Source organism: Puntigrus tetrazona, chromosome 17 (assembly GCF_018831695.1).
Source record: "Puntigrus tetrazona isolate hp1 chromosome 17, ASM1883169v1, whole genome shotgun sequence".
NCBI classification, from domain to species: domain Eukaryota; kingdom Metazoa; phylum Chordata; class Actinopteri; order Cypriniformes; family Cyprinidae; genus Puntigrus; species Puntigrus tetrazona.
In genome coordinates, this window is record NC_056715.1 from 21,127,634 (window position 1) to 21,148,021 (window position 20,388).

Sequence of the window (20,388 nt, forward strand, 5' to 3'; positions counted from 1 at the left end):
GTGGGTGGTTCTAGCCCCTGTCACATTATGTTTCAACATTTACGTTAAATGTAAGCAATTAACAAAGTGATCACAATTACACTCACAGACACGGGCCAGATGTTTCACAAAATATTTTTTTAATAATATTCAGAAATAGCAAACAATAATTACTCTATTAGAAAGGCACTCTTAAAAAGTCGCATGGTATTAATACATATTAACAATGTTTTGAAAAAACATACAACATTTTGTACATTGGGAATAGCCCTTTGGTGAAAACTAATGTATTTATATTTAGGGCCAGCAGCATCGATAATAATGCTTCTTTGGTTTAATCCCGCCACTTTTATAGACCCAAGAGTCTAAAGTGTGGGGAAATTCAGTCATATTCACTGACAAAACAATAACACAAAGCACCAACGTTCATCGCGATGAACGTCTGTCTCGGTTCCTGTTGACTGTCCCTTTAAGAGCCGAGTCTTTGTCTTTACACAGTGCACGCTTTTATTTTTGCCTTAGTTGAAATATTACAGTAATACATATCATAACGGGATGGCTTTCAGATCTTTGTTACCGAAAAGCGCTTTGTGAACGTATTCATTATTATTATTATCACCACTAGAGGTCAGTATGTGAGTTTTAATGCTCAAGTCGAGGGACGAAGCCACGGAGGAGCTTCAGAACGTCAACAGAAAGCGCTATGTATTAAAACACCTCCTAACATGGTTTTCACATTAGTAAATCGTAATATAGTCTTAGCATAGCGGTAATACACAATCCAAAAAGATGACATTTGGTATTTTGTTCTGCGCTTCCTTCTGGATTCACGAAAAAAAAAAAAAAAAACATACAACGGCTTTGTTAATAGGCCTATCGGTTAATAGAATGAACCAGTACTTTTACTTCAGTGGATTTTAATAAATAAACAGGGAAGGCCTGGCAGCTAAACCACTACTATCGCTTTATTACTTTCACGACTACTGTTATTAAACAATAAAATAATAATATTATAATAATACAAGTCCCTAGGGTTTCGTTCAGTCTCAGAATTTAGGTTTGGTCTTCAGTTGTTTTTCTTCTGTAGAGAGCCGCACAACAGGAGTTTCCTGTATAGATGACTGCAAGGACCCCCACCCACCCGTGTGCTGACGGAAACCCATCGCCATAACAACTCTGCGTCTGGGATGGAGGGGTGCAGAGCAGTGGCAGTATCCATAAGTGAACGATGATGACGGTGAGGGTCGCACAGAAGGGGGCAGACGCGCGCGATTGGCTGGCATCACGGCGAGACGGCGTTTACCTGCGGGGAGGCTGACACCTGTAAGAGAGCGCACATTAATACAAGCGCGCCGCTTATGCTCTGAGAACAATGCGCTCTTTGTGCTCGGTGTCCTTTAAGTACATAAAGGAGCGTCTGCTCTTATCAAAATGTCACTGAAATGTTGAGACCTCATTACAACTTTGTTTCAGAGCCTATAGGGAGGAACTTCATCTTCATGAGAACTTCATGAGGTAATACATGAAATAACTGAATAAATACGACTGAATTAACTACATTAGCTTACACCAGTGGTTATTAACTCACTAGTAGGCAACTTTAAGCTTCTAAAGGGGCCTCAAGATGACTTGAAATAATTGAAATTAGGATTATAGCTAAAACGACTAAAAATGTTTTTTATTTTACCCTCTCTTAGTTTTATTTTACCTTCTCTAGTTGTGGAACTCACAACAAAATTGTGATTAGAAAAGGTTTTTAATTTATTAAAAAATATTTTTAAACATTCTATACATATACTATAATTTTATTGCGTATTTATTGCGAGTTGTGTAAATCACGAAGCCTTTAAATATCGTTCCGGATAATGAGGGCCCTCAAAAAGTACAAGAACATTTTAATGGTCAAGTTTAATTTTTACTATTAAAAAATCTGCAATACTTTGGGGACCAATTCTCACTATTAACTAGCATGCATATTTTTTCCAAATCAGCTGTTTATTAGTGCTTATGATTTAAGCACATGTTGTGCCTGACCATATTCTACATCGTACATAACTAACGTGAGAACTTCCTTATTAAGCAGTAATTAGGAGTCTGAGGCAAAAGTCATAGTTAATAGTTAATTAATAGTGAGGACTGAACCTCAAATTAAAATGCGACCAAAACTGAAAGATGCTGATCTGTACGGGAAAGATGAATGCTTGTCTCTGCTTATTAGACTACTGAATTGTTAGCTTAGCAAGATGCTAATGTAAAAGCATCAATATTTAACTTACGTGTCACACTCTTTCCCTCTCTTTTTCTCCTTCCGTTTTCTACCTCTGTTTCTGGGTTTCAATCTGCAACAAAATGAATCGTTGTAAATTCAATTTGTCTGACTCAGTTACACTTTAGCAGACAGAGTACTAACTTCTTGTTACCTGTCTTGTTTCTTTGTAGGTTTCCTTAGTCTTGGCATCACAATGTAAGAGAAAACAGAGAGAAAAGCAGAAGGATTATTATGAACACATTTTCATACTAATTCTATATATTCATATCTACAATATCAATGCAAAACATGTAGTTGCATAACAAAATCGATCTTTTCCTTACCTACATTCACAGGCTTTGTGCTCCACAAAGGTCATCTCCACATATTCCTGGCCCTGCTCCGCTGGCTTAATCTTTAATAACTGAAAAAGTCGTAACATTAATATCTTTCACAACCATTTGCCTGAAACAGACAAAACCTAGTCTCCGACATAGATATCGCTTTAGCGAAAAAGCATGCAAAGTCAAACCAAATCAATACGAGCTAGCATTCATAATTATTGGTACCATCTTCTGTGCTACTTTTGAAACGGTAAATATCGCTGGCCTTGTCTAATGAAAAAAAATCCTTACTTGCATGGTGGTGTTAGAAGTAAGTGTAGGGTGACACTCCAGATTCTCATCGCCACAGCAACCAGCGCAGCGGACCAATGGCACGCAGGCGGGGCTGAAAATGTGCTCCACCTCCCCGGGGTACTCCTGAACCACTTCCACTAGCTTCTCTATAGTGCGGCAGAAGCTTTTCCCCCAAACCTCTTGAAACAGCATCACTGCAACACGGCGGGAGAAATACAAGACAATGACAACTCTCTGTTTAGCATGGTAATAATACTTGGTGATGTTTGTATGTCTGGTCTTGGCGGAATAGATTTGCTACTGTCATTATATCCACAAAATGCTGCTATAAGCATGTAAAAATATCGCTGCTGCACATTTAACATAAAAGCAACCCTCATTTGTAACATACATGAAACAATTCTGTACAGGTGGAGCTGGGGAAGGTGAGGGGTTTCTGAAGTTGAGCAGCAAGCTCATTGGTTGCTCATGTGAAGGAACCCTAGATGTTCCATGTGAATAATCATGTGATTATATCAGACCGGGATAAAACTTATCAGCCTGTGCCATCCAGATTTTCAGAATCATCCCTGCAGTTTAGTCCAAACGTCATAATCAAAATACTTTTGTTATTTCCCAAGCCGTTTTTCCCTATATGTAGATGATCCATATCTACCTACGAAGAAATGTACAAACGATATAGATTTACTTAGATTGATTTACAAAATCTCTGGGAAAAGGGAACAAGAAAGACCTCTTCAGCGTGTGTGTGTGTGTGTTCATATCCTGTTTTTCGTTTATCAGGATTTCTCAAAAAAGAATGTCCTGTGGGATCTTGAGGGGAATGGTTCTTTATTACCAATTTTGGCTTTTTATTGCCATATTACTCTTGTTATTGAGTTAGTGTAAGTTTCTCACTTATGTTTGAAATAAAGAGACTATAAATATTTATCTGACAGCATATTTGACTCAAAGATAGCCAAAGGGGCTCCGCTTAATAAATAACACATGGCAAAGTAAAAGGACGTTGTAGGTTTTAATATACGGTTCCTGCTGTAAAATATGCATTTCTCATGAGTGTCTTATCTTCCTAACAAGACAAAAATGTAAAAAAAAGAGAAAATAGTTGGGGGGGAAAAATCATTCAACCTACTCGTGTTTATTGAGTCGTGGTAGCTTTAAATGTTGAAATCCCATTGGTGTACATAAGACTGTTTTTGTTATAATTTATGTCGATGTTGCTTATGTTCTCTTACCTTTAGCTGTGTTGTTTACGTTTACTAATGAAGAACTCTGCAAAAAAAGAGTACAAAAAGAGACAAATTATAATACAGTCTCAATAAACATATAAAAAATGTATATTAGCATTAGTAGTAGCAGACGTAGTAGCAGCAGCATTGTTAGTATTATTAAAAAAGCAATAAAAAAGTCATTATTATTTTAATAAATGATAATAAGGAGAAGATAGACATCAGAGGGTTGGTGATACACAAGTGCATCTTCCCACAAGAACACGACAGTATATAAATTAGACTTATTTTAAACTAAATAATGATATTTTTGTAAGTAAGTAACAAAATACACTACAGTTTAGAAACATAGACCTTGCACGTTTACTGACTCATCAGTTTAATCCTAATACACTCATAAAGCAGTGTTTCTTTTTTTTGTCTTCCCACAGTCCCACCAAACAATTCCACCGTTTTTTAAAAAAAAAAAGATCATCTACTTCAGCAATCAAGCATCCCTTGGTTGGGAATCTCTGACTTAAATAACATAGCTTTTAAACAACAGCACTCACTGGTGGCAAGAAACAATAATGCATGTTTCCATGCGGTTACAGGACATCTTCTCAGTGAAGGTCTCTCTTTTGTGCCAGGACGAGAATCTCAGCCCTGTCGTATTCCCGTTTATATGCGTCAGGTTTAAAATCTCCTTCCTGCAGTATAAGATTTAGCTATTTTTTCCATTGTCCATCTCCCTCTGTGGTTATTTTCAAAAATGCAGAAATCGGTGTGGTTTTAGGTCAGCGCCTAAAGAGAAACTGCATCCAATGCTTCTGGATGAGAGATAGACACGTCCACCAAACTCTCCGTCCCGAGGAAGCATAAAAAAGTGTTCGTGAATTAAATGAATCTGCAATATATTATGTTTTATTGCACTACACTGCAGATAATGCTGCAGGCTCTTTGCAGAATTTTGTAGTCAGTAAATTATAGCCTATATAAATGAGAAAAACTAGAGTCGTGATTAAGCAATAAAAATAATCCGGACCGGTCTCCATTTCCTTTCTCCGTCTTTACAGACCCTTTCACACATTAAACACGGTAAATTGCTGAAAATAATGACCATATTTACTATTAACATAACACATGTACACGGTCAACAACGTTCTGGTGTTTTACGGTTAAGAATTGAAAGACCAAGTCACTACAGCGAGACTGGTTTGTGAAAATGGAAGGGCAGTACTGCAGGGTCATTGTGTTGCAATTTTCATTCTGAAAAGAGGGAAATTACTGAGACATTTTCAGTAAAGAGAAAGTGCTTCCGTTAACCCCGTGCTATAAAACGCAAATTGGCAGCGCAGAAACGTATTGTTCCCATTAAAAACCTTAAACAAGGTTAAAGGGCCAATCATACAAACACATTTCCTTGATATTAAAAACTCAATTTGTTGTGTGCTAATGTTAGTTTCCAAATACCATTAAGCATTTGAGTTTTAGCTTTTTTAATTCCATTCAGCTAATCTTTGGGTCTGGCGATAGCATTTTTAGCGTAGCTTAGCATAGACCACTGAATTTAATTGGACCGTTAGCATCACGTTCAAAAACGACCAAAGAGATACTTTCGCCTATATGGTTCCTAGTCACACTGGCCTTGAGAATTGCAGCTTTATGTTTTTACACAATGTAACCACGGAAGAGTCCAGTTTTAAATAGGAAAAATATCAAAACTCTTTGCTCATTTTTGAGAGAGATGCTAATGGTCCCGCCAGATGCAAAAGATCTACGCTAAGCTACAGTTAAAGGTCCACCAGACCGGCTGAATGGATTTAAAAACTGTAAAACTCAACCGTTTAACTTTAGGGGAGGTGGAAAATTAGATTATTGTTCAAAAAAAAAATGTGTCGGGTTCCTTTAATGATGATGATCAATAATCACTGTGCCTTCTATAAACCTTTGCATAGGCTGCATATAGTCTTAAATATGCTTATGAGGCATAATAAGTTTGCTGCCGACGTTGGATTACGGCATCGAGGTAGGCAGCAAGTGTTCAGTGACAGTCCAGTTCACAGGAGGTTTCTACACTTTCAGACATGAGAAGGCAGGCGCTTGGCATCTCCATGCTCCTTTGGTCTTGAACAGAAGAGCAAGGTTCTTAAAAACTTGGCACATCAGCTCAGTTATGTGAGGGACCTCACGTAGCACCTCTTTGTCCTTGTGTGTGTAACCAGATGGACTATGTGAGAGTAAAGTACTCCTGAAGGTTCTATACGGGTCATAAATACTGAATAGGAATGTTGAGAAAACCTCCCTAATGTCACCACCAGGAATTTCTATAAACAAGATCAATGCTTGAAGGTGCCACGCGCGATTTTGACAGCATTAGCAACATCAAATACTGGTATGTTTTCACGGCGAGCCACTCACGAACCAGAGAACGAGGGAAATAAAGATCAATTTTAATCTTATTTTTCTTTCACAATGCTAATGAACAATGCTAATTGTTCTCTACTTGAGTTCCCAGCATGCTGACTGGTATTTACTGTTCTACTGTATTATATTTATTGTCATCTGAGTTTTCTATTAAGTGGTCATTTTTCACAGCTCATTTGAACTTGTCATCATTATTGTGGTAGTGTTGATATCCATCTGTGTCTAATATTTAATGGCTCCTCAGTCTGTTAAAATTATTTCGATGAATCCCGCCTGACGTCAGAGCCCTAGGCCAAAGCTTAAATTGCCGACAGGACAGACTGTCCTGGAAAACACTGAGAAAGTTGAGAAATTATCTATGAATTATAGCCATGAGAATCTATCTATCTATCTATCTATCTATCTATCTATCTATCTATCTATCTATCTCTGACTGTATCTATCTATCTATCTATCTACCTCTTTCTGTCTGTCTGTCTGTCTGTCTGTCTGTCTATCTATCTACCTCTTTCTGTCTATCTATCTATCTATCTCTTTCTATCTATCTATCTATCTATCTATCTATCTATCTATCTATCTATCTATCTGTCTATCTATCTATATCTTTCTATCTATCTATCTATCTATCTATCTATCTATCTATCTATCTATCTCTGACTGTCTATCTATCTATCTATCTATCTATCTATCTATCTATCTATCTATCTATCTATCTATCTACCTCTTTCTGTCTGTCTATCTATCTATCTATCTATCTATCTATGACTATCTATCTATCTGTCTGTCTGTCTATCTATCTATCTCTGTCTATCTATCTATCTATCTATCTATCTATCTATCCATCCAGGACTCTATACATACTGAACTTTAGGGTCTCCTACAACCCAAAACATCAGGTTTAATAACCTCCAGTCGTGCAGTCCGGAGGATGCAAAGCAGGAAGTTTCAAACAAAATAGGAAAGCAAACAAAATGGTAACCAAACATTTCTGCAGACTTTTGGCTCCTCTTAAAAATGTGGATTATAATAGAAACTGCATTACACATGCAAATTGGAAAATCTGAGAGATTGTTTAGAAAAATGTGCTGGCTCCAGTGATGGAGGATTATACTGAAATACTAGTGGTTGTGATGTGCTCGGTTACTGACACTGCAAACCATGTCAAGCATTTTCAGAAATGTCAAGTTTTTCTGGAATAATAATAAATCAACTGAAAAAATAATTATTTTTAATATTAAAATGCAGCGACAACTACATAAAAAGCGATTAGTTCGATTTATATCTCACGCTATTATCTTTTTATTTCAATCCCAGCTGTAACTCAGAGAGATAATGCTCAGGTCAGCACGTCTACAAGAAAGACCTGTCTCTTAAATAATAATCCACAGTGACCTGAAGTCATGCAGAAAGAGTATCCCTCCATCCTGTCTTTTCCAATTGATCCAGCAGTGTGGGAGAGGGCTGGCCTGCTTCGACAGGAAGAGTCTGAGTAAACTGAAAAAGAGACTTCAAGCAGACATGAAGTCTATGGGAACTTTTACTTTAACATCACAAATTAGAACAAAAAAAAATCTATAAAACTGGTGCCAGACTGCACGCCTTTATTGGCAAAACTAAATGAGACAGGGTGGATCACTGGAATATTTCAATGATGTGTAATAACCACGAGCTCCTTTATATTTAATAATGAGAACACAATCCTGTGATCACGGTTTCATGCAGGCTGTTGCTTGAGGTCACATTAATTCATACTTCTGTGAGCACACAATTAAAAGGCGTACTCAAAATAAATAAACAATAAAAAAGCATTCTCCAAAGAATTTCTGCTGTTTTGACAAATAACTTGGCTCCCCAACAAAAACACAGCATGTCTAATAATGCCTCCTTACTGGTCCAGCGCAAATCTGTCAAGTCACGGCCTCACAGTTCTCCAACAAACAGCCAACAAACATTTTTTTCTCCAACAGAAACATTTCACATTCAATTGCTATCCAGCGTTGGCAACACATTTGTGAGTTACGTAAAATAAAATGTACAAAACAATAAGATTTAGAGGAAATTTTTGTTAATATGTCTAATATTCTGGCTGATACGTTATTACTGCTATTATTATTACGGTAATATTGAAATAATCATATTATCCCCCTTTAACTAGGTAATCACTACACACTACATTAACACCATGTTCAATAAGTATTTTTAATTGACGATAACCGAAATTAAAATGTGCAAAGAAATGCTTCATTATCGACACAATTTCCAACTGCTAAGGAAAATAACATCTTCATAGACCAATATACATATCATATACTAGTTAAGGGTATGAGTACTTATGCAATGAAGTCTTTTTATTTTTTAAATTTTGAATCTTATTAATTTTTTTTTGCTGTACAGTCATGGTGTAGGGAGTAGATTGATGTGGAAAAAAGTAACAAAATGTGGAAAAAAATGAATGCATTTTTATAAAGTGCTCTGATTGTTACTATTCAGATTCAAGTGAGTAAAATCCAGGAGGACAACACAAACAATATTTCCTCGGTCAAAAACATCTCCACATAAACTCCCTTAAAATTGGCCGACCATGGATAATTGTGCTCCTTATTACAGTAAGCCCTGTTGTGGCTATGTAAATGGGAGCAAATTGCCTCCAGATGAGAGATTAAAGCCTACAGAGTGGATGACAGTCCCCTGAGTGCCACTGAAGGAAGGACAGATCCATTTTTTCCTGATTGTGATTGCGCCTCGTCCCCTGGGCCATAACCAGGCCTGTACAGGAAAGAGCCAAGGTCCTGTCACCACAACAACTCACTCTGACTGGGGCGTCTGGAAGCGTATGTTAATTAACGCATGTGCAACAGATGAAGGTATATACGGCGAGGTGGAGGTTTAGCGTGGGCGTAGTTTATCATCTATATAAAACATTTTCGACATGAGTTAAATTAACGCACTGGATTAATTAATGTATTAAATCTTGTGATTCTCATTGGTCAGTGGGTTTAAAAAAATAAACATATGAAATGCCTAAAACGCTGTGTAATGTTTAACATATGTTAACTATGAACCATATATATATATATATATATATATATATATATATATATATATATATATATATATATATATATATATATATATAATGAAATGGAAGTAAAGATGAATGAAAACAGTTTTGCAAGCTAATAATTTCCATATACAGTAACATGAAAGTGTGGAGCTATTTTACCAATTTATTTAAGATATTAAAACTTATATAATTATATTAAGCATTATATTACTAGGAAGCACAAAGGAAGACCTCACTATAATGCATTGATATTAATATGATTAACATGAATAATTATTTATTTCACGTTTATTTTACTATTCTTAATAATCTGTTTTACTTCATGAACTATTTTAAACTAAATTATTGAAATAATCTATATTATAAATAATCTATGGGTGGGTTAAGGTGTAAGAGACGGGTCAACAGTGTAATTAGAAATATACGTTCAGAAATGAATTACAAATGTTTTTGAAAAAATAAGTGCAATGTAAATACATGCATGTACACAGTAAGTGCATTGTGCCAAATCATTAATTTAAATGTAATTACATAGTAATTAAGGCCACCTAATGCAATTATACATTTAAATACCAATATATTAATGGTCACATCACCTCTCATATTAAAAAATAAATGTAAAAAAATTTAAAAGAAGAAACGGAACAATGTAAAATCACAAATATATTATATGTGTATATTTTAGAGGCTTAGTTCTCCCCCAAAAAAATAAAAATCAGTTGTTCGGTTACACACATCCTTAAAAATACATTTTGTTTATAGCAAAAAAAAAAACATACAGGTTTGGATTAATGTCAATTTTCTATCCCTTTAAGTGTGTGGCTATAAATGCATTCATAAGATGTCATTTGGCGGGAACCTTTCGGGAGGCGTAGCTGTGTGCGTGTCGACTCATGTTTTCTGTTAGTTCTGCTGACAAAAAAAAAAAGGTGATGCCTGTGGAGACGAGCGGACATGTTTGTTGTAGTACATAAGTGGAGTGTCCTTTTGAACCAACCGGACGGGACGATGCCTGCGCACAGTTCAGATGAATCACAACACAGAAACACAATATGCGCTAAACGTTCTGTGGCTGGAAACCTTACTCTGTGGCCGGTGGATCACGAGCAGGTGTGCTTAGGCTTTAAAGAAGGAACACTCCGTACTCGTCGCAGGCCGGAGCAGGATCAGTTAACAGAGGCGGCTCAGGTGTTTACTTTGCCAGCAAATCCGTCAATGGAGCTTGAATAAATAGCCGGCACTCCACGTTATGGAGGCAGAGGAAGAGCGAGCAGACACAGATGGTCAGCCTCAAGTATTATTTTGCTGTAAGTGTTGACGGAGAGGAAGCACCTGCAGACACGCGTGCCGTCGCTTCTGTCACTCTTTCTCGCTTCTCTTCCCCTATTTGGCTGGTCTTTCCCGACTTTCTTCAACTTTTACGTCTTTACGGTATACTTCTCTGTGCTGTCTGAACCCCATCCTCTTTTCTTTTCGTCGCGGTTCTTTTATTGTCTGCGACAATACTGGAGGATTTTCAGTGATCTTGCCTTTTAAACGTTTGATCTCGACATTTTCTTTTTTTTTAGTCAGGCCTCATGTACTTTAGACCCATGCTGTGTTTCACTTAAAAGTATGTGATATAAAATCAAAATTTTATTTATTATTTAGAAAATACATTTTCTATTTTATTATATCATTATTCCAGTCTTCGCATGAAACTTTGCTTTTTAGATGGATGGATAAATTTTTTTATGTTTTAATGTAATTATACTATTATTAAATGATATACTAATATTAAATATTTCGGTGAAAACCATATTTAAATTTAATTTTCAGAATTAAAAAGGTCAAAAGAACATTTATTTGAAATGTAATACATTTATGTAATAAACAGTTACATTTATGTGAAATTCATTATAATTAATAATGAATATAAATGCCTTTACTGTCATGTTTGATTAATTTAATGCATGCATAAATAAAATCATTCATTTCTTCAAATAAAAAACATTTTAAATTAGTATGTGTGTATATACTTTCTAGTTTTATATTTTTGTTTTGTTTTTAGACAAATGTGTATTTATTATTGGATTTTAATATTACGCAACATTATGCAAAAGGTACATTTTCTTAAAGATCTCTACTGATGTTATGCAGAAATCACCGAAAAAGCTCAAAGAAAAAAAAAAGAAAAAAAGAGATACAATAAAAATGCATGGGTTTGGGTTTGGAAACTTGGGATGCTACGATTTTCATTGAATTATGTGCTGTGGTCTATGGCACTGCATTTATTTCACGAATGAATCCGCATATTTCACTCGGATTGCTCAAAGTTCTGGCTCAAGAATCTTTAGCCCATTTATGTGTCTGCTCTCTACGTGGAATTTTCTTTTTTTTTTTGAATCCCGGCAACATCACAAGTGCTCTTAGAGGGAGCATTGCCAACAACATCTTCTGACATAAGATCAGATGACCGAAATATCCAACAAAGCTGGCACGATCCTCGCTTTTAAAAACAGACATAGGAAGTTCACCCTACCAGGAAGCTGGACTGTGAATTAACACAAAAGCCTCAAAAATATTCCAGCCCCACTGTCCTGACCAGAGGGACTGAGATCCAACGCAAACATGTAGAACCAAAATATAAAGTTACGCCAAGGGATAGAGAGACAATGTACACGAATACAATGAGGAAGGAAATGAAAGATGGCATGTCCCGTGACCCCCCGAAAAGAAAATGTATTAACACTCGGATGAAACACTATGCAAGCGCACGCTGCAGATGACACCGGAGACAGGAAGGTAAAAAAGACAGGAAATGAAGAAAATAGAATGGCTGCGGAATTAGCAATGAACGAATGAAGCTGCACATTCGGTAAAGCAATCAAGGAAGGTATCGTGAGGTGACTGTGGATGTATTTAACAGCACGACCCCGATGTTCAGACCATCGCTCAAACTACAATTATCCTTGAGAGAAATATCACAGCTCAATCGCGGCTTTCAGACTCGAAACTTTAACTTCGTTCAATGGTTCTCAAACCACTTTTGATTCAATTTGGGGTAGAGGCGTTTTGGAAGACAAATTTAGGTAATGAAAACCTTTCTCGAATGTTTCTTAAACGTAGAAATGTCTAGTTTTCTTGCCGTGGTTATGACGTTGTTCTAAGACGGTTTTCTCTTTAACGTTAAAATAACGTTATGTGTCAAATATTACAAATGAAACAGCGGCAATATGTGCTACGGGAGTGGAGTCTCTAATTCAAGTTTAAATTAGTAACGTCTCTAATTTTATTTCTAATTTATTTCTAAATTAATTGTAAGTCTGATCTGCTCAGTATAATACAGTAACAGTATAATATTAATTTAAGTAATATTATACGTAAATTATTATAAATATTTGGTACAATTTTTCAATAACTGCTTTCTTCGGTGCCATTCTAATTTGATGCTCAAGAAATGTATAATTGTTAAAATTATTATCATTGCTAAATACAGATACGCACAAAACACTGATCCCCAAATGTTTAAATTGTATACTGTAGTAAGCGTATGTGTTCTAATCCAAAAATGAAAATAATGCATTGTACATTGTACATTGCTGTCGTCTCATGTTCAGCATACCCCCTTAGAAATAAAGGTACAAAGACTGTCACTGGGGTGTTACCTTTTCTGTTTGTCCTAAAGGGTCCGTTTTGGTACCTTAAAGGTACAAAATAGTACTTAAAGTGTACATATTTGAACCCAATAGGTACAAAAGTGTACCTTTTCTGAGATTTATAATCCTCATCACACATTACACATCAGTTATTCTTTATTTTGCTGACGCTTTTTACATTTTCACCGATACAACATGAGTAAGCACCTTGAGTAAGTCATGCTGATGGTACGCTAACTCATATATCAATTCTGTGTACCACAAAACCACACCACAGACATAAAAACCCAACCGACAACTGACTTTTCAGTTACCGGATATTTCTCTTTTACCGCTAAGCCAGACCACCCACATAAACCAAAATAAAAAGTGGCCATTGCACGTCAAATACGAACGACTTATGAATGAAAAAAACGTGGCGAGGTAGCCCTTTAAACCTCAGCCGCCATTACAGACACATCATGAGGGTGACACGTAAGCTTATACTGAGGACGGCATACAACAATGACACATGGAAGAATTTCTCCAAGTGCCTGACTCAACATATTTCTGGAACGCTCCACCCGACGCGAGAGGACAGGAGAAGACATTTATAAATGGTCTTCGCAACCACATGGGCAATATTTACTTTCTCGTTCCGTTTGCTTTTCTCCAGAAACGGTTAACGGTGGCAGAGCAGATGAGACAGAAGGGACGGGTGAGACGGCGGCACAAAGGAGACATCTCTCCCTTGAGAAGACAAAAAGAAACGCATGGGAGGGAGGGAGCATTATTCAGCACAGCCTCTGTCCTAGTCCGTTGGGAACTGCATTTCATTCCAGCCAGGGGCAGAAGGTGATCCGAATGCAATGCAACGCACCAGTTAGCAGTAGGTGGCCGCTCTGGATGGCAAAGGGTTTAATAGAGATTCAGTATCAGAACCAAAATAGCCTCGGCTGGTTGGTCTTATCCAAACGGGACAGCATCCTTGCAATTAAAATTCACAAACCGAAGACTAATGCTTTGTGTTTTAGCACTGGAAGAGTGCAGCTTGTATACTGGAATAAGAGCGTGTCTTTTTAGGTGCATCGAACGATCTTCGAACTTTTCCATCAACTAAGCTTGCACATAAGTAAACCATTTAAAGGGTTTTTCATGCCACTGAATTTAAAATATGCTTTTTAAGACTATAATGCAAAGCATCTGTGCATTTTGGCAGTAGGTTGTCTCCATATAGTCATTTAAAGTGCTAAATTCAATAGCATTTATTTGACTGGCCACAAAATGTTGGTGTTCTGTAACAAACCTCAGCGCTCGAGAGGGCCATGTGTTATTGTGCAAGTACCTTTAAGCTCAGCAAAACTCTCTTCCAGATATGGGTGTAATAATACATAATGAAATAATGATATAATACTTAATGTCACATACTTCCTAGCCATATAGCATGCAAAAAATGTGTGAATGCTCATAAAACAGTGGTCAAAAAGTACCCAGATGACATTTTACTTCCTATAGATTCTGAAGTTTATATCCAATTACTATCCCATGGACCACGGGAGAAAAAGGGCAGTAAATACAACACACGCATTCTGTATAGAACTTACTATTTTAACTGGCATTTTCTGTGTAAAGTCTAAAAAATAAATCAATGCAAAATGCTTGATGGCAAACATGTTGAAGATGAACCAATAAGCTGTTGATTTAATTAATTGATAAGCAGTTTATTCAGCAGTCATTTCTACTTTTAAAGCGAATAATGAAAGATGGAAATGCATTTTGCAAAAAAAAATTGTCCATCCAAAAAGTCATGTGACTTTGTGCTATGGGACATCATAACTGGACTAGCCAATGGACCTCGTTGCACAGCATCTGAAATGTAGTCATTATTCAGTATAGTCAGTCTTCTCTGAACAAAGCCTATTGTCTAAATATTACAGAATAATTGCCTCCCAAAACTCTTTTACACAACTGCGTTACAAAACAGCTGCATCCACATACGAAAAGCAATGTTTCGTCTAATTTATTATAAACACTGAAGGTCACTGAAACGCAACATTTTTGAAAACTCAAAAACCAGTTTGGCTTCTCTGCCTATTGAAAACTTTTACAGGCATCTGATTGGCCAACTTGGCATTAGGGTTTAGATTATAAACCTGTTGGTTTGGCATGATCTTGACGATGCTTCAAAGCATGCATTTGCGTTTTCTTGCGGACATTTTTTTGAAAAACAGAAACTCTGTTTATAAAAACACCTGCGTACATGTAGGTCTTTCTTAGTGATATTTGCAGTGTCAATTTATCAGGAAGTGACAATTTTGTACTGTTTGACTGCTGGATGGAAATGTGATTTGCAACATTTTATATATATATATATAAAAATATATTTTTTCTCAACTAATGATATGAGGAGGTGAATCGGGTGTATTAGATGAAAGGAACACTTCACATTTTTTGGCTCATTCTGCAACAATAAGTTGTAATGATAATAAGTTGAGTTTTATCGTTTTGGAATCTAATCGGCCGATCTCCAGGTCTGGCGACAGCACTTTTAGCGTAGCTTAGCACAGATCATTGAAACTGATTAGACCCGAAAAATCATGTTCAACTTCCTACGCTGAAATAACGGTATAGTTCCTAGAAAATCCTGATCGGCCTAGAAAATCGCAACTTTTTACATTTTGGCCTGTCTCAGTACACAATCTAACTACAGAAGAGTCACTTTTTAAATAACTCTTTGGTCATTTTTGAACGCGATGCTACTGGTCTAATCAGTTTAACTGATGATGCCGAGCTATGCTAAAAGTCACCAGACAAAGAGATTAGATGAATGGATACAAAAACGGTAAAAAAAAAAAAAAAAAAAAACTCTGTGTGTAGTCACTGTTAAATAAACTCATGTCAAAGGAGATGAAAGTAATAAAAAATACAGTAAAAAAACTAAGAAAAACAAAAAAGATCTTGCTGTAAATGGCACACACCAGTCTGCAGGAAGCGTCAATGAACAGGACATTTTCGGTATATCTTTTCTAGTCTTTTCTGCATTTTGAGTATGAATCATTGGCCAGAAAGAAGAAAACCCCAAATAAAGTTAAAGGTGTTTTTCCAGATATTGGCGTTGCGGAAATATTGTTATCGTGAATTCTTTAATACGTGATAACTGTGTAGTGCGATATCTAACTTGCAAGCCTGAGATTGTGCCGCTTTTTTTTTTGTTTCCACATTATGTTACACAACATAGCATAAAATTGAATTTGCATAGTTACATACTTATGTGTAATACCATGTAATTTGGTTTAAAGAAACCATTTTTCGTAGTTTAAAGAGCCGATTATCCAACTTTGGAAATGATACAGAAACTCCCTTCCCTACACAAGTAATCATTACAAAACTGCTTCATACATATCCTTCTCAAATAGAGAACAGGAGATTCAAAAAAGGAACAGGAGATGAACGTATTGCATAAAAGTAATACGAATATCAAAATTTTAAGTTTTTGCTATATCGTTTTGTCAAGACGTTTACATACGCACACTCTAAAACGTCAAAAATTGTACGCCAGTTTACTTTTTTAATCACTATTTTTAAAAAGTGTATTTATTTCGATGAACCGAACTTCAAATGATCAAATGATCCATTTTAAAGAAACGTTGACCTCATTTTATTCATTTGCTGAGCATTCAGATGGAAAGATTTCCGTTCATAAGCGCTTAACGAAACCTTTTCTTTACAATAATCGCCAGCATCAGAAACAGTCGGTGTGCCAACTTCCTGCAGCTCCCGAAATAAAATAAAAGTTTTGCCGCGAGCACAAGAAACAAGAGCAGGCAGACACACTCTGACGCAAGTGAATGGAGGCGTAAGTCGTTTGTGGGGTCCGGAAGAAGTGTGTGGTTTTGCTTTTACTACACCCAATAAACCTTGTTCTGACCTGCTGCTAGTAGGATTAATATCCAATGACAACAGGCAATTTGCACTCTTTTAATGTTCGCCTCTGTTCTTTTTAAGCTTCGTAATCGCAGCAAACCGTTATCTTCTCGGCTGCCTTCTTGGATGCGTGGTTTTTACATTCGGCTGAAAGATAACGTGAGCGATAAAACTGTCGAGGTCGAGGCACTTCCACAAAAGAACCGTAACGGTGTTCGGCTACACCTGATAAACAGGTGCATACGAAGACACATCAAAGCCCGTTTATATAATACCATTATTCGAAGCACGCTGCTTTTATGTTGCAGAGGGATATATGAGAATGTAGAGGTGGACCCTCCTGCCAAAGTTTTACTTTTTCACGAGGCGCGACGTTTTACCTTAAACTGTGATCTTCTTCGAACCGAATAGTCTGGATGGACACGGACGGTGCGCAATTTTTGTTTTGAGACCGGCTTAATGCTGCCCAATTGGTTCCTCGTTGTCTTCCACAGCAGCATATAAAGGCATAATAATACTGTCTGTCGATTTTGGCACTCGTTCATCAGTGAGTGAGTGTCACACATGCCTGTGGGTGAAAGGAGGCGATGCAGTTCGTCACGTTCCGTTTCATGACTCAACGCTTTCTCTTCCAGCACTTCAAAAAGGGATCAAGTTATAGAGGCTGTTGTAAAAACAGCCGTCTGGAGGCTTTACTGGAAGCCGTGTCAAAAGTAAACCGACTCTATTCATTAAGCCGGTCCTGACCGTAAACCGCACGTACGGTGGACACGTTCAAATCCTCCTGATTCCCTTTTTAATTAAGGACGCCTAATCGCCCCCTGATACGAACGCGCAACGCTTTCACGGAACGCTGAACACGCAGGCTCGCGCTCACGTAAGGGTCACCGCGGACCCTAAACGGGTCTTTTTCAAAATCGTTTTAAAACGCAGAAAGATAAGCTACCGCTCTAAGTAACCAACGAATGAAAAGAACGCCAGACAGGCGATCAAACGAGTCGCCTCGTTTCTTAATCCGCTCGTTAAAACAGACCGCTGGTTTCGTGATCACGTGTTTCTGCAGGTTAAGCGTAAAGATAGGTCGGCCCGCGTGCTCACCTGTGCAGGTAAAAGGCTCAACTGGACCGCAGCGGCTATTTGTAACAGTGAGGTCAAATAACCCATCTCGAAAGCCAAAGCGAGTCTAAGCGTAGATGAATCCAGACAGCAGTCCATCCGAATGGCGATGTCAGTATGGAAATGTCACCGTAAATCCCTCGTTCGGCGGTAAAGCGCGCGTCGCTTCCTCAAAGACGCCAAATGAAACGAAACGATCAACGTTGCTGATTTGCGGTTTCATGGGCTGTCTGTGGTGACGCGTCGCTTAATTGCATCCAATCTACATCTCCCTCGGCGAGATGCAGGCGAATGCCACCGGCAAAAAAAAAAAAAAATGTTTCGGATAGGTCCTTATGAAGTTTGTTTTAAATTACAGCTTGCGGGTTTGAGTCGTCCTCGCGCGCCACCGGAGCTCCTAGCGCGAGGTTCCCGCTCACGCGTTTCCCAAATAAGAGCGGCACGCTTCCATATGACTACCTTTCAACAAGTTGATCATTTAAATCTCCTCCTCCTGAAGCCTCGCTCATGTTCATACTGTCCTCCCACTGCCCTCCCCTCCTACTACTCACATCTCACACTTTGTTTCATTTTTTTTTGTCACTGATTATGCCGCAAAAAAGAGAAAAACTGTGAAAGTGCCCTGTAAAAAGCGGTAACTTATAATTGTTATATTACGGATTTATTTCTACCTGGTTTTATCCCTGGTTTCGTTCTATTGGTGTATTGTAAAATAGCCTATTTTGGTCAGTTCGGTGATGTTAAATCACATTTTGAACATTGATCATGCATATGGTAACATCTAAAATGTACATTATGTCAGCGTTTTATTTATATTTAATAATACAATCTAATGATATAAAGGTTATCGCTCTCAGTGCATAAAAGATCTTTACGATAAATATTGTTTTGTCAACAACATTGCATCAACAAGAAGCAAAATATTTTACGACACATATTCGCTTAGTTATGAAAATGTAGCGTGTTAAGTAATGTTAAAAATGTTTTAGTAAACGCTAAAATTCTAATGGTTTAAGAAAATTGTAATGTTTCACGTTTATCGTGAAAAACAGTGTAACTCTTCTAAATTAGAGAAAATGACATATCTAGAAGATAACATTAAATATGCTTTACATGCTGTTAGATTTACTGTATATTGTAAGTTGCAGTAATAAAAGGGTAATAGTATTCAGGAAATTCAGATTGTATTTTGGTACCTGATTTGAAATTAGTATAACTTTTTTAAAATGCAAAGGAGGACATTTTAAGTTGTGAATCTTAATAGCTACTGCACAAAATATTGCACAATATTCCATTATTACCCTCATGCTTCCTAATCTCTCCAGGCATAAAGCACTTGAATTTGACATAGCCATTCTACCAGCAAACACGTGAAGGAACCAATATTCCACAATCCAGACGCACGCTTTCATCAATAATGCCGTCATTGAAAAAATATTATAATAATAAAATACAATTAATAAAATAAAAGACATAGTTGCAACACTGTACCCTCGTTGTTTAAAAAAAAAAAACGCATTTCCCCTTTCATTCCCCTCTTCATGCTGCATGTTTGGCCGTTATTATCATGTCATGAAACAATACCCAAACTTTAAAGTATGCGTGTTGATGTCCACCCAGATACGGTTTATGCGGTCGAAAGCAGTATTCTGAGCAAATCTGTATGGGGTCCGCAGTCACTCAGACCAGAAAAAGCTCAAGCTCAGAATAGACACCCTGAGAAACAAACAGACTTTCTCTGTATTATTTTGAAGTAGCCTGCATTTATAGGAAAGAAGACACGTGAGACTGTGTTTCAGTGGAGATGTGCTGTTCCGTGTTCTCTCGCCGTGCATGCGTGCCTTATTTATTAGCGTGCGGTTTAAGGGCCGTGTTACGGGTTGAGCTGTAAGGATTCTTTCCTTACTAACACAACGTTTATATACAAGCGTGTGGTGTTTGCAGTAGTGCTGGAATGCACGGGCTGGAGATTCTTCAGTTTCACTGCATTCTTCACGCCATGTTGACTGACAAGGCCTCTATGCGCTGTTGTAAAGAGCACGCTTTGCTAGATGGTATCAGCAAACAGCACTTACTCACCAACGCCAAACCAAATGGAAGAAGATTTCAGCCCCGGAAAGGCTTTGGCACGAATTATGCTTGATTTAAAATCAAAAGAGACCATTTC

The 20,388-nt window shown here is 37.2% G+C and overlaps 1 protein-coding gene across 1 annotated transcript; it reads right to left on the reverse strand.

The window, feature by feature from the left end:
* Positions 1–107: 107 nt before the first annotated feature.
* On the reverse strand, positions 108–18,682 carry pgfb (placental growth factor b). The gene is made up of 7 exons (XM_043263645.1): positions 18,204–18,682; positions 4,101–4,137; positions 2,863–3,059; positions 2,572–2,651; positions 2,400–2,429; positions 2,256–2,318; positions 108–1,300 (listed from the first exon to the last, which is right to left on the reverse strand). Exons 1-7 carry the CDS (start codon positions 18,318–18,320, stop codon positions 1,279–1,281), a joined length of 546 nt encoding a protein of 181 aa, XP_043119580.1. The 5' UTR covers positions 18,321–18,682; the 3' UTR covers positions 108–1,278.
* Positions 18,683–20,388: the final 1,706 nt, after the last annotated feature.